General features: G+C 36.7%; 1 protein-coding gene across 7 annotated transcripts in view; it reads left to right on the top strand.

The window, feature by feature from the left end:
* CCDC198 (coiled-coil domain containing 198) overlaps positions 1–15,079 on the top strand; it is an 84,639-nt gene that overhangs the window by 3,788 nt on the left and 65,772 nt on the right. For all 7 annotated transcript variants that reach the window (XR_008914986.1, XR_001626729.2, XM_016428621.2 and 4 more), the window contains exon 2: positions 1,795–1,886. Coding sequence is in view for 5 of the 7 variants with exons in the window: in XM_016428621.2 (XP_016284107.2) it covers positions 1,795–1,886 (92 nt within the window). In the remaining 2 variants the exon portion in view is untranslated. The remainder of the gene's footprint in view (positions 1–1,794; positions 1,887–15,079) is intronic.

Raw genomic sequence — 15,079 nt, 5'->3', positions numbered from 1 at the left:
ATATTACATTATCTTTATCCCCTAAATCCAACCCTCTTCCAAACCTCCCTACCAATGTTGAGAGCACCAACATTCTTTCAGTCACTCAGCATCACAACTTCACTGTTGGTATCTTTGATTTGCCAATTAGTTGCCAAATTTTTTCTTTTATATCTCTTTCTTTTTTATACCTTCATATATCTTTTTCTTTTATAGTTCAATATTTCTTGAATCGAGTTAGATAGCAGAGTGAATAGAGTTCTGGGCTTGGAACTGAGAAGATTCATCTTCATGAGTTCAAATCCAGCCTCAGACGCTTATTAGCTATGTGACCTGGGCAAGTTGCTTAATCCTGTTTACCTCATTTCTCTCATTTGTAAAATGAGCTGGAGAAGGACATGGCAAACCACTCCAGTAGCTTTGCTGATAAGAACCCAAAATGGGGACAAAAAGATGTGGACACATCTGAAACAACTGAACAATAACATATCTTGAATCTGTTTCATTTTCTCCACTCATATAGTCACCACCTTCATTCATACCTTCATTTTCTTTTGCCTAGATTCTAACAACAGCTTCCTAATTTATTTCTCTGCCTCAAGAATCCCCTCCCCAATTCATTCTTCAGTCAGCTCATAATCACATAATGTCAATATATTGACATTATTGACAATAAAGTCAAATCACATAATGCAGTGATTTCTCTTCTCAGTAAATTCCAATTGTTCTCTACTGTCTCCATGATCAATTATTTCATTTTTATTGCATTCATTTTTAAATTTCTATTTTGTGTTATATAATGTATATGCAGATTGTATGATGTACACATACTTCAAATGAAATATTCTTTATAATATAAATATTATAGCTAAGTCCCCATTAATACAAATAGGGAATCCCTCAAAGGGGTTGTGGGGCATTTATGTGGCACAGTGAACAAAGTGCCTAGCCTGAAGTCAGAAAAACCTGAGTTCAAATCCAGCCTCAGGCACTAACTAGTTGTGTGACCCTGGGCAAATCACTTAACCCTGTTTGACTCAGTTTCTTTATCTGTAAAATGATTTGGAGAAGGAAGTGGAAAACTACGCTAGTCTCTTTTGCCAAGATGACTCCAAATGGGGTCACGTAGCAATGGACACAAAGAAACAGTGGAATAATAACAATAACAACAAAACCAGAGTTGTTATGAGGATCAAATGAGATAATATTTGTAAAGTGGCACATAGTAGGTACTTAATAAATGCTTGTTTCCTTCTTTATGTTTTTCCAATGAAATAACAAACATCGTTTAGAAAAAGATTGTGCAAGGCATCTTGCTTAAGGTTACATCAAAGAATTTTTAGACCTTGCCATTAAGAAATGATTCCTCTACTGGGTCTAATATTTTATTACTGTGGCCCCTAATGGGTCCACAGCATAGCTATTGTTTTAGTTTGTTTTTATCATGGTATTCTATCTCTAGATTAGAAAATTTTTTAAATGTAATTGGAAAGATGTGATAATTTGTTAGCTAGCTAGCATTTGTATAGCACTTTAAAGTTTGCAAAGCATTTTACGAATATCACACTTGATTACCACAACCTTGAGATATAAGTGCTAATAGAGTTTTCATTTTACAAATGAGAAGATTGAAGCAGATGATGGTTAAATGACTTGTTCAGGATCATATAAGTAGTAAGCATCTAAGGTTAAATTTGAACCCAGACCCAGACCTTCCCAAATCTAGGTCCAATACTGAGAGTCAAACTGTAAATGATCCACATGAACTGACAGGAAAATACATGTGATGAATGTCATTTTCTTATTTCTCCTCAGATCTTAACATGCCCAGGCCCATGTCTTTTGATATATCAGTGGAAAAGAGAGAAACAAGTATTATTAAGAAGCATCCACCCCGAAGATTTCAAGTAAGATGAAATTAAAAGGATTCATAAAGAATTTCTTGGAGTTAATGGTAACATCTTCCTTCAACTCTAATCATACCAAAGGATAATGTAGTATATGATGGTCACTAATTTACAATGGCATAATTAATATATTATAAGAAAGTCCTATCTCAGCTAGGTCGTGTAGTCAATAGAGAGCTAGTCCAGGAGACAGGAAGACGAGCTCATATTTGACCTCTGATATTTACTTGCTGTGTGACACCGGTAGGTCACTTAATTTCTCAATTACAAATTAGGATATGAATAGTATAAACATAACAGGGCTATTGTGAGGATTGAATGAGATAATATTTGTACACAATTTAGCATAGTACCTAGCACATAGTTAGGTATTTAATGAACTCTACTTTCTTTCCTTCCAAGTCAGAAAACTATCTATAAAACATGCCAACTAACTCTAAGAGGTAGGAAATGAGTAATCAAGAAAGACTTGTTACCGAGAGAGTGAGATTTGTTGAAAGGTACATAGAATCATATAGAAAGCAGCAGCCTCAAGTTCTAGTTCCAATGGCCCTGAGAAGGCCACCACATTCTTTAAAAATTTTTTTTTTATTTGGTCAATTTCAAACATTATTCCTTGGTTACAAAAATCATATTCTATTCCTCCCTCCCCTCCCCCCACCCCTCCCATAGCCAACTCACAGTTCCACTGGGTATTGCATGTGTTCTTGATCAGAACCCATTTCCATGTTGTTGGTATTTGCACTAGGATATTCATTCAGAGTCCACATCCCCAATCATATCCCCTTTGACCCATGTCATTAAGCAGTTGTTTTTCTTTAGTGTTTTTACTCCCACAGTTTATCCTCTCAATGTGGATAGTGTTCTTTCTTGTAGATCGCTCTGGGTTGTTCAGGATCACTGCATTGTCACTAATGGAGAAGTCCATTACATTCGATTATACCACAGTGTACCAGTCTCTATGTACAATGTTTTCCTGGTTCTGCTCCTCTCACTCTGCATCAATTCCTGGAGGTTGTTCCAGTCCCCATGGAATTCTTCCAGTTCATTATTCCTTTGAGCACAATAGCAGCCACGTTCTGTAGGTAGCCCAGTGAGATGTTACAAACTCTGCTGACTTCAGCAACACGTAGGGGCTTCTAACAAAATGCCGATTACATTTCCCTTTTTGTTCACTCCTCATAAGAGTTTCTGGGAATAAGAAAAGTATACAGCAAGTGGAATCTGGGGAAGATTAGTCAAGTCCTGAGAGGTCCCCAAACTAAGGTCTTACCTTTGTTTTAAAAAACAGTGGAACACATACATGATTTACTAGGTGATATTTTGCAGGATTGTTGTGAGGCTCAAATGAACTAATGGATGTAGAGTATTTTGAAAACCTAAAATTGTTATATAAATGACAGTTATTGTTAGGGTAGTTAGCTGGTGCAATGAATAGGGTGTCAGGCCTGGAGCCAAGAAGACTTCCTGAATTCAAAGTTGGCCTCAGACACTTACTAGTTGTGTGACTCTGGACAAGTCACTTAACCCTATTAGCATCAGTTTCCTCATCTTTAAAATAAGCTGGAAAAGGATATATCAAACTACTCCGGTATTTTTGCCAAGAAAATGCCAAAGAGGTCACAAAGAGTTGGACACAACTGAAGGACAATAATTTTTTTGACTGAACAAAATAAAATTCAATTTAAAAAAACTACATATGTACATATACATAAAAGCTTCAATCTCATACAGCAAATAGCCTTCATTATCATTCCCTCTCACACTCTAGTTTTCCATCTCTACTGATTCCTTTCTTATTACATGAAACATGTCCAAATTATCTATGTAAAAATTAAAAAATAAACATACGATACCCTACCATTCCTGCTAGCTTAGCTCTTCTTCATTTCTCAGCCAAATAAGAGCAACAATTATTATTATATACTACTATTATTAGCCTGTAGGCACCAGTCCTCCACTGTGGTGGTGACTTCATTCCCGTTGTAACCTTTTACTGCATTCCTGCTTGACTCAGTGTTTATTGTGATCAATATAGGGTGTACTGGTTAAATGTTTAACAGTTGGGATCTCTGGGAAAAATGCATTCACACACATTTTTTAAGTTTGTTCTGAATTATCAATACTTCCTTAAATATATAAATATAAAACAAGTAAAACAATAAATTAAACCCTGATTCATAATGATTACAGATTTCTGAGGCATAAATGCTCATGATGAAAATTTAACTATTGGATTAATAATTAGAACTAGCTGAAGCACAATCTTGAGTGTGCGTATGTGTATGTGTGTGTGTATGCATGTGCGTATGTTATTTTTGTTGTTATTCAGTAATGTCCAACTCTTTATGACTCTATTCTTGGCAAAGATAGAGAAGTAGTTTGCCATTTTCTTTTCCATCTAATTTTACAAATGAGAAAACTGAGGCAACTAGGATTAAGTAACTTGTCCACATAGCTATGAAGTGTCTAAGGACAGATTTGAACTCAGGAAGACACATTTTCCTGATCTCAGGGCCAGCACTTTACTGTGTCATCTAGTTGTCCAATATATGTAATATAAAGACACAATTTAGCACATAAGGGAACCACATTCAGAATATCTATGAGTAACTATACATGTAAAGAGAGATATAGAAGTTAATTGTAGAATAGGTTTTGTATATACATAAGAGGATGTAATAATCAAATTAAATGCAGATCAGATAGGCTGCCAAGAAGTCTTTAAAAAATTGATTTGGAATTGAATCTTAGAATTAATAGTAGCTATTGATTCCAAGGCAGAAAAATAGTAAGAGCTAGGCAATTGAGGTGACTTCTCTAGAACCATATAACTAGGAAGTATCCAAAGCCAGATTTGAATCCAGGAACTTATGTCTACAGGTTTGTCTCTTTATCCACTGATCCAATTAGCTGCTCCTGCCAATAAATCTTAATATTATCTAAGTACATCATACCTCTTAACTCTCCTGAGTTAGTCTCTATACTTTAAGGCTTACTGACCACCACAGCTAGCCTAACTCAATTATAGTGATCACTCCCCAGATTGAATAGAGTATCCTATTGTTGTGTTCCTTAGTCCTAGGTGAACTTCTGCATATTTACCCCTCTTCTCATTATTACTAGTTTTTTGAGAGAGAGAGAGAGAGAGAGAGAGAGAGAGAGAGAGAGAGAGAGAGAGAGAGAGAGAGAGAGAGAGAGAGAGAGAGAAAAGGAAAAATAAGGGAAAGATTTGCTTCCTGAATTTCCAAATTCCTCTGGGGAGAGATGTATTTTTCCAGTTATGGACACTAGAATTTCCTTCTTTTATCTCTTCCTCCTTTAACATATCTATAGCAAGATCTTAAGCAAGGAGTTAGGGGATTCCCAAAGAACAAAAAATTAGCCCCAATCTTTAGCTCCCTTTCAAAATGTCATTAGGTTATTTAGGTTCTTCACTCTATCTTTTCAAATGTCTTCCCTAGGACCCAGTGGCCCTGGGGTCCTCTCTCTCTCCCTATCTCTCTGTGTCTCTGTCTCTGTCTGTCTATCTCTCCCTCCCTCCCTCCCTCCAGCTTTTGATAATAAATAATTATAAAAGAATATACAGTCCCCAAGAAAATTTTAATCATAAGTGGGTAGAAAAAAGGCAAGAGATTCAAGAGATATCATAGAGGTAGAAACAAGACTCCACAAATGATAGGTATGGGAAATGAGAGAAAGCTGGGGGTAAGGGCAGGGGGAGAGAGAGAGACAGAGAGAGAGACAGAGACAGAGAGAGAGAGAGAGAGAGAGAGAGAGAGAGAGAGGAAGGAAGGAAGGAAGAGAGGGAGGGAGAGAGGGAGGGAGGGAGGGAGGGAGGGAGGAAGAAGGAAGGAAGGAAGGAAGGAAGGAAGGAAGGAAAGAAGGAAGGGAGGAAGGAAGGAAGGAAGGAAGGAAGGAAGGAAGGAAGGAAGGAAGGAAGGAAGGAAGGAAGGAAGGAAGGAAGGAAGGAAGGAAGGAAGGAAGGAAGGAAGGAAGGAAAAGAAAGGAGCATCAGGTTGCCCTTATTAAAAAAAAACAACAACAATGCTGCCATGCTACCCAGTGCAGTATCCAGCAGAGGTTCAAGCAAAACATTAAGCACTGCAGAGAGAAGAGAGATAACTTATGTTCAGGAAGAGTTCTGCACCCAAGAGAGCATGCTACTGCCTGGCCTCCTTTCTTTATAAGGCCCATGATGTCACTCCTACTGGAACTCTCTAACTAAACAGTCTGGGTCCCTAGTTCTGACTCCAGACACTTCATCCCCCCACATGGAGACTTCCATAAACCCTTTCCAGAAATCGGAACACCAGGTGCCTATGCAGCCCTTTAATCACATGACTTGTTGGTGTCCTGACTTAATGTGTATGTGCAGGCAAGGGTTACATTTTTTTTTCCTTTTTAAATTTAGAATATTTTTTCATGGTTACATAATTCATGATCTCCCTCTTTCCTCCTCCCTCCTGAATCCGACAAGCACTTTCCCTGGGTTATACATGTATCATTGTTCAAAACCTATTTCTGTATTATTCCTTTCTGCAGTAGAGTGATCCTTTAACATCAAAACCCCAATCATATCCCTATCACACTGTGTGATCAATCACATATTTTTGTAACACATTTCCATTTCCACAATTCTTTCTCTGGATGTGGATAGCGTTCTTGCTCATAAGTTCCTCTGGATTGTCCTGGGTCATTGCATTGCTATTAGTAGAAAAGTCTGTTACATTCAATTGTGCCATAATGTATCAGTCTCTGCATACAATGTTTTCTTGGTTCTGCTCCTTTCACTCTGAATCAATTCCTGGAGTTTGTCCCATTTCATATGGAATTCCTCCAGTTCTTTATTCCTTTCAGCACAAGAGTATTCTTTCACCAACATATACCACAATTTGTTCAACCGTTCCCCAATCAATGGACATCCCCTCACTTTCCAACTTTTTGCTACTACAAAGAGTGCACCTAAAAATATTTTTGTACAAGTCTTTTTCCTTATTATCTCATTGGGATACAAATCAAGCAGTGGTATGGCTGGATCAAAGGGCAGGCATTCTTTTTTTTTTAATTTTTTATTGATTAATTAAGAACAGGCATTCTTTTAAAGCCCTTTGTGAATAATTCCAAATTGCTGTTCAGAATGGTTGGACCAATTCACAACTCCACCAGCAGTGTATCAATGTCCCAATTTTGTCACATCAAGGGCTTACATTTTTATGTTTATTTCACATGCCACAAAGCCACCATCTTAGTTTAGACCTTTACCAACTTCCACCTGTATTGTCACAGTCACTATTTAATTAGTTATCTTGCCTCATCTTGACCCATTCTAATCCATTCTTTGAACAGTTCCTAAAATAATTTTCTCAAAATACAAATCTGATCACTTCACATCTCCCCTCAATAAAACTTCAATTGGTCCCAAATTATCTCTAATATTAAATATGAATTCCCCTACTTGACATTTGATGCTTTCATGATCTGGCCCCAACTGACATTTTTATCTTTTATTAAGGATTAATACTCTTTATATAGTCAACGATCTATTCAGATTTGCTTTCTTACTATTTCTCATACATAGCACTTCATTTTCAATGACAGTACCTTTTACTGGCCAATTCCTATGTCTGGAATGCAGTATCTCCTCATCTCTTCCTTTTATAATCCCTAGTTTTCTTCAAGACTTGGCTCAAGCACATTCTTTTACAGGATGCTTTCCCTATTATCAATTTGTACTACTCCCTCAAAAATGTTATATAGGGTTTTTTTTTTTTTGGTATCATACAACAAATATTATGTCTCAAAAGACTTAGTAAAGTTTCAAATTATTCAAAATCATTACTATATGTGTACACTATATGTGTACACCCAAACATATGTTATCTTCCATTTGAATATAAGCTGCTCGAGGGCAGATTTTCACTTGCTATTGTATCCTTAATGCTTAGCACAGTAGTTGACATAATTTAGTAGTTTTAGTTTGTGCTTTACCATCCCCATAGTCTATATCCAAGCTTAAAAGTTTTATATGTTGTTTCCCATGTTAAGGCTCAGCCTTGTACCCCTTAAATTTTGTTTTATATGCTAAGGCTGGATCCTGGCTCCATAATTCTGCTTTATGTCCTGCAACCATGCTCGAATAACACAGCTTTGCTCCCTGGGCTATAGCTTCTTGCATGCTCTTTAGATCTTGACTTTGTCTATATATTTTAAAAATTGTGGTCATAGCATCTGCTTGACTTGTTTGAATTGCTAATGTTTTTTGTGTTGTAGTTATTATAATTTCTGTTTCTGTTTTGTTTGTGATTAAGTTTGAGCCTTGTAGTGGCAAAGTCTGACAATATGTCTGAATTTTGCACATAAGAAACATCCTTTGTTAGTATTGTTGTTGTAATATGAGTTTCTTGGTTGCCTAGGCTGTTGATTTTGGTGTCTAGGTCTAAAGGCTTGGAGAATAGCTAATGGTTTCAACTTCTTCAATTTACCTATTTTTTATGTTTCCTTTTGCATATTTTAATTGATGCTTTAAAATCTTTGATGATCTGGTCTTTTTCTTTTAGAGTCTGTTTTGAGTCAATAATTTCTTGGTGTCCTTCATGAACATAAGATGCAGTTTTATGAAGGTCCTTAATGTTGAGGTTTTCCCAACCTGGACAATGTAATCTGAAATATGTCCTGATAAGTAGGGAACTGCCTTTAATGAATTGCCTCCTGATGTGCTGGAGGTTATTTTCTGACTAGTCCTGAAACCCCAGTAAAGTTTCTCTAGCTTCTAGCAAACAATTAAGGAATATTGAGGTATGCTCTGTTGTTTCTTGCTTTATGTTTTCAAATCCTCCCCCACCCCAGAGTCAGGACTCTTGGTGAAGATTTTCATACTCTTTACCACGTCCTCTCTAGTCTTCCCTAAATAAACTAAATATGAATGGTTGGAAAGTTCCAGGTGCTCAAAATGCTCTGGCCATGAGGTTAAATTAGGGTTATTTCTAGTCCCCTGAATGAATTTTGCTTCTTTCTGCCAGAGTAAACATCTCTGAAAGAAGAATTTCAATGACCGAGAATGTTGGATCAAAAAGTCTGATTGCGTGTTTGAATTCTTTTATGGCCTAGAAAGCGCTCAGGAAAAAATCAGGTATCCTTTTTTTCAGATTTTCTAGGTCTGAGGCAGAGAAAGGTTTATGGGTCTTTACATGAACAATGCCAGAATCTGGTTGTACTGAGGCCTGATTGTAAATGAGTAGGTTAGGTACTGGATTCTCTACCTCTTCTTTAACTATTTGCACTTCTGCCTTTATCTCTTTTACAGTTTGTGTTGCCATGTCTACAGTTTGTTCCCTTTTGTTTTTCATTATCTCTATTTTTTTCTAATTGGGTTATCTTTTCTTTTAGTGTCAGGATCTGTATCTCACTATCTTCCTTTTGCCCAAGTATTTTCTTGACTAGATTCTTTAGACAGTAATAAGAACTGTAGGAAGGATAATGTGACTGCAAAGATTGTAAGCAAGAATGCAAAGAGTTGTTCCAGTTCTATTTTTAGCCCTTGGTATGAGTCATAAATGGCTATGATTCCTAAGATGTATTGTGGAATCACTTCCATTCATATGCCATATAGCATTGACCAGAATTTATATAGCAAGAAGATGCTCCTGTATATTGCAAATAGCATTGTTATTATATACTTTTCCATTGTTTTGTATCTCTCTGTCTGATTTTGTACTAACTGTGTTGCTGTCCCTTTAAATTTTCTTCTCTGAGATGTTTGAACCTGTTAGGCTACTGTAGTGAGTGGAAAAACAAACGGGTTACCTCCTGGTTCTCCCCTGAGCAGTGTTTTGTTTTTAAAAATAAATTTCTCTTATCCTATAGTAGGTTTCACCCTAAAACTGGCTCTGCCAACTGTAATTTTGGGGGATTCACACTCCTTAGATGGAGAAATGAGGGCTGAAGGCAGTGAGGAAAGGGTTGATGAAAATGGCTTCCCTCACTTCTCCCTCCTGAAGTCCCTGAATTACTTGAAGGAGACAAAATTGAGATCTCCCCTCAGTGAAGCCTTGCCCCTTGGTGGCCATGCCAGCTCTCAAGGGCAGCGGGGAAGTATTCTCTACTAGGAGAATACTAGGAGAGGTATGAGAGACCTCAATCCAGATATGCCCTGCTTTGGGGAGCTCACAAGCCTCCCCCTCAAGTCTTCTTGAAAACTGGCAACAAGACGGGGTCTGCCAATGGACTGACTCTCTAGATGTAAATAAATGAGATTGAATTCGCTATCTGACTGCTTATTTGATTTAATTGTTGTTTGGAGTAAAGGGGTAGAGGTTAGAGGGATTGTAGGCTGCTCTAGATATTTTCTAAATAATCTAATTAATGAAGTAAAAGGTTTTCTCGTAGGCAGCAGAGAGGTAGAATAAGGAAGAACACTGCTCACTGATTTGAGTCCAGTATCTCAATAGTGCATGGAATGAAAGTCTTTGAAGACATTAGGTTTCTTGACAGGAACCAGTGATGTTTTAAACAGGAACAGGCGATGTTAAGATTTCTGCCAGTGACAGAAATCTCCACAGATGTCTTGAAATGGCACAGAGAAACTGCTCCTTCTTCCATTCCCTTTTGTGTCTCCACATTCAAGACCCCTCTTTTTAGGGGAATTTCCCAGAAATCCTTGTTCAGTTCCCAACTGCCATTCCTGCTTCATGTGCTGTAGGGCTCTCAACTTCCATTTCCCCCCAACGGTTCTTTTGTTCTACTCCCCATCATTACAACATATAATAGGCACTTAATAAATTCTTCCTGATTGATTCTTGAGCCAGCTCCCCTTCATTGGCCAATTTCCCATGGACTTTTGGGTTCTCTATTCTATCCTCCAAACATTTAAAGTTTTCTGTTTTTCTTTATTGAGTCTCTCTTAGGTGTCCCACTGATGATTGTATTGGTTCTTATTCTTAGGTCTCTTGACTTATACAGATGGTCCTATCTAAACCTAGTCCACCAAATTCCCTGTTATTCCCTCAGGTCTTTGTAAAGATCAGTTTTATGCTGTTATAGTCTGAATTTCCACTGTCCAGAAACATATCTTTCAATATGTGCATTATTTTTATGGAATGAACTATGCCTTATAATATTATTTCATTAAAAATCAAACTACTGAAGGACCAGTTAATAACATTAAATGGGGATATTGCCATGTTTAATTATTGACTTCTTTGGTATAAATCACAATCAGGATCCATAAAAGTATTCATCTAAGGATCTCTGTGTGGTCAGAAGTCTTTCTGATATTCTCCTTGCCTTAGCCTAAAAGCTAATAAATACTTCTGACCTTGTATCCTTGTTATCAATTTTGAATGTAAAAGTGGAAATTAGAAATGTGATTTTGAATTTCCTCTGCAGTCTGGAACTCAAAAAGATGAGTTCTGATGTGGAATTTACAATCAACATATCATCCTCTAAATAGCCCCAATCAAACAAGTCTGAGGAGATCTCTTCTACCAAGCTTACAGGAGCCAAGAGAATTTTACTTTCTACATTACTGGATGGAAAACAGAAGGAGATACATGGTTAGGTATCCAAATATATTTATTAACTGAGGGCAGCTGAATATAAAGTATTTTAATTTTATAGAGAAAGCTTTAAGATGCAGAGGGTACCTGAGTACAAAATCAATCATCTAAACACATGAATAAATACAAAAGGAATAAGCAAATACTGCAAGACTATATTCAGGTCCTAGAACAATAGTCCCTAAGGCACTCAGGAGGAAATAAACTTCATGAGGTGTGTACACACAGTAGCTGTTGGTAAGCAGACTCTCCTGCAGAGATCATGCTGGAATATAGGACACAAGAAGAAGATATCTCTTAGCTTTAAGCTCAGTCTCTTAAAGGTACTTAACAAAATAAATACCATGCTACCTCATCAAAAAGAATCTGTTTAAAATGAAGTGATGGAAACCTTATAACTTCAATCAGTTCTGGGCTTCCAAATGGTAGACATCTTGAATTTAATACACATTTACTAGAAACTTCTGGCTTAGCCTACTAGATGATTTTACATTAGAAAAACAAAGTAAATAAACACTTATTCAAACACATTCCTTGGTGGATTGATGGTAGATGTGTAATGTCAAAAAATAATGTCCATACTTTGACAAGGATTTAATTTTTGAGCTAAGTAAAGGAGAATATCTCACAGGTCCTCCTTGGAAAGGCAAATAAAGGAATTGCCTAAGATAGATCTGTCATCCAAAGACAGAAAGAAAAATGATAAGCATATATGCTAAGCCTAAATCCATGTCACTGAATGAACATTAATTATCTCCTTTTATAGTGCTGTGCTCATGAGCATTTGTAAAGGCTACCATAAAGATTACTATAGCCTAGGAGCCCACATCTTTTGGAGAGAATGCAGAGATAGAAAAATTCTACTAAAAATTAAACAGGGCCATTTAAATTCTGGTCAGCATAATCTAGGTCCTTTGTTAAGAGTCTCTAAATAGCAGTTACAGGTGGTCCAATTTCCTAGACATGTAGGTTTAGGTTCAAAAAATGCAAAAAGGTTTTCTCCCAATTTTCACAATTGAATAAAGTTTTCTCACAAGATAGAATTTGGACTAGGCACATAATTGAATAGGATAGGGAACTGACCTAGGTCCAAAAATTGAGTAACAAGATAGAGTCAGTGTGGTTCATTCAGTTTCCACAATTAAACAATTGCTGTCCTAATCTCCTCAATGTCTTCACAAAAGCAAAAAGGGAGGAAAGGGAAAAGCAGCCAAAGTAGACTTATTATATAAAAACAAAAATAATTTTGAAAGCAATAAGGAATTAATTCTCAAAATACATTTAAAAATTATGAATAGGATTACTATTTTAAAAAGTAATTGAGAGAGCATCAACATCAACCCATATGTCTACCTTTGTTACAAGGGAATCACTTTAAAAGACTGATATATATTAATTTAAGGTCGCCAAGGAATCAGCTATGTAATTCCTAAATGAAAAACTCAAGTCAGCCGTCAGCTTTTTTTGGAGTTTAATTACAATAGGAGTAAGAAAGGAATTAGAGATATAGAGAGAGAGAGAAAGGGGAGAGAAGGGAATAGGGCTTAAATACCCCTTCTGTTTAGGCTGGGCCAAAAGGCCCAAGCCCTTAGATAGCTGGGGCAAAGAAAAGAGATCAGTCCCTATTACTCACGTGTCCAAAATGGAGAAACAGTCTCAGAGGCCCCCACCTTCAGCTTCCTTCAGAGCAAGCTTCCTCAGAGCCCAGGAACCACACCGCTCCAAACTCAACCTCCCCATGAGTCTCCAGACCCTCCTATCTTTAAGGAAACCATCCAAGTTGCCTCCCCTCAGTCCTCACATCTACCAATCACTCTTCATCAATTTCCCTGTCAATGGAGGCTCTCGCTTAACCCAGGACCGCCCAGAGGTTTCTGGCTTTTGCACATGTCTGTTGAAGGTCATATTTTTCAAATGATTAAATCTTTACTCTTTTGTTACAGCCCTTTCTAAATCCTGTTAACTTGAGTATGGTAGAGATTGGAATAATTAAATTTTTGATCTAGGCTGCAGCCCTTACTCAATCTTATTAGGACTGAATAGGGTGGAGTATCTCCATTGTATCAATTCTAAAATCAATCAAGACTCAAAGAAATTCCTGTTCTATGCTCAAGCATAGGTCAAAGTCCTTTCCATTGTTCAGCAAAGGGTTTCTGTCCTAAAGTAATCTTAAGAAGGGAAGAGAAGGAACCTCCCATGCCAATGGAGTTCCCATTCCAATAGACTATCAGTAAGAAATTTTCCAAGTATGAAATATCCCAATGGTGAAATTTTCAACAATTATAAGTCTAAGGAAATTTGAGGTTTACACCTTCCATTGCTACAAAACCTTTTTGAGAATAATCTACATTTATAGAGGACATAATTAGTGAAATAAGAGAACATTTTAACTTTCATTAGCTACATTCTAACCAACCACATTTTTACAGTAATAGAATTGACTGAATGATGCACTGAGAAGATCCCAACCTATATATTATTTAACTATAAATATGAATTAATTTCAATATAGAATAGTGCCATAATAAAAGCTCTCTTCTAACAAGGTGTCTCTAATACCTATCTGTATTATATGCATAATTATATGTGTTACATATTTAACATTATACAAGAATCTTTATAAGATGTAACAATAAATAATTTTGTTAGTTTATCCACTGATTAGTGATATCAGGTGAGACAAAAAACAAGTGTACAATGAAAGCATACCAAAGATGTTCAATAGTATTTTTGAAAGCATTATAGAGGATATTCAGTGAAGACCAAATAAAAGAGGAAGGTCTTCTAAATGTATGTGTTTGCAGATGACATTGTGCTGATAACATCAAGCCCTAGAACATTACAATGTCTCCTGAATAAGACCTCAAATCTCTCAAAAAGGATTGCTATAACTACATACACTGGAGAAACCAAGTGTATGATGGTCAGATTTTAATCTGCAGTTGAAGGCACAGTCCATAAAGTTGGACTATCCAATGTACAGTGTCTCTTGGACATTGGAGTTGTACCCAAGATGTTTGAGGTTAAGAGGAACCTGCTATTTAACTTTTAAGAAATTGCATAGTCAGTGCTTTTATGATTTGAAGATTCTTCCAGAAACATAGCTCTTTTAACACCAATTTTCTTTTTGTTTTTGTTGTCTGTGATGCTCTATGGATACAGGGCACAGAATTTCACTTTACAAGTCTTTCTTGCTAAAGAGTTAAAGTTTCAGGACAACCCAAAGGGCTTTAGAAAAGTGATTAGAGGGAGGGGAGTAGGTTGCAGGATTTCACAGTCAGGAATTGTGCTGGGAAGTGAAGTAAAAAGTGTTGCCAAAGAAATGTATGCCTGGAAAAGGTGGTAAGCTGATCATTTGGGAAGAAACTGCAAAGCATAACCAATGGCCAACCCATGTGTTCCAATGGTATCCTCATAATATCAGAACCTCTGGGGTAAAAATACCCCCATATCCTACTGGTGTATTGGATATACTAGATATGGGAAATTTATGAGAGGATATGAATATGAGTCCACCAGGATGTTAATGTGTGAATGGGTTATGATTTGCATCATTAAAAGGATCATCCACATTGATGATATGGGGGGGTCCAAAATTTTTTAATTTTTTAAAGAAATAAATATCTGCTTCTTTAT

The sequence above is a fragment of the Monodelphis domestica genome, chromosome 1, assembly GCF_027887165.1.
Source record: "Monodelphis domestica isolate mMonDom1 chromosome 1, mMonDom1.pri, whole genome shotgun sequence".
NCBI classification, from domain to species: domain Eukaryota; kingdom Metazoa; phylum Chordata; class Mammalia; order Didelphimorphia; family Didelphidae; genus Monodelphis; species Monodelphis domestica.
The sequence above is the reverse complement of the archived record's forward strand: the minus strand, read 5'-3'. Positions and strand labels throughout refer to the sequence as shown.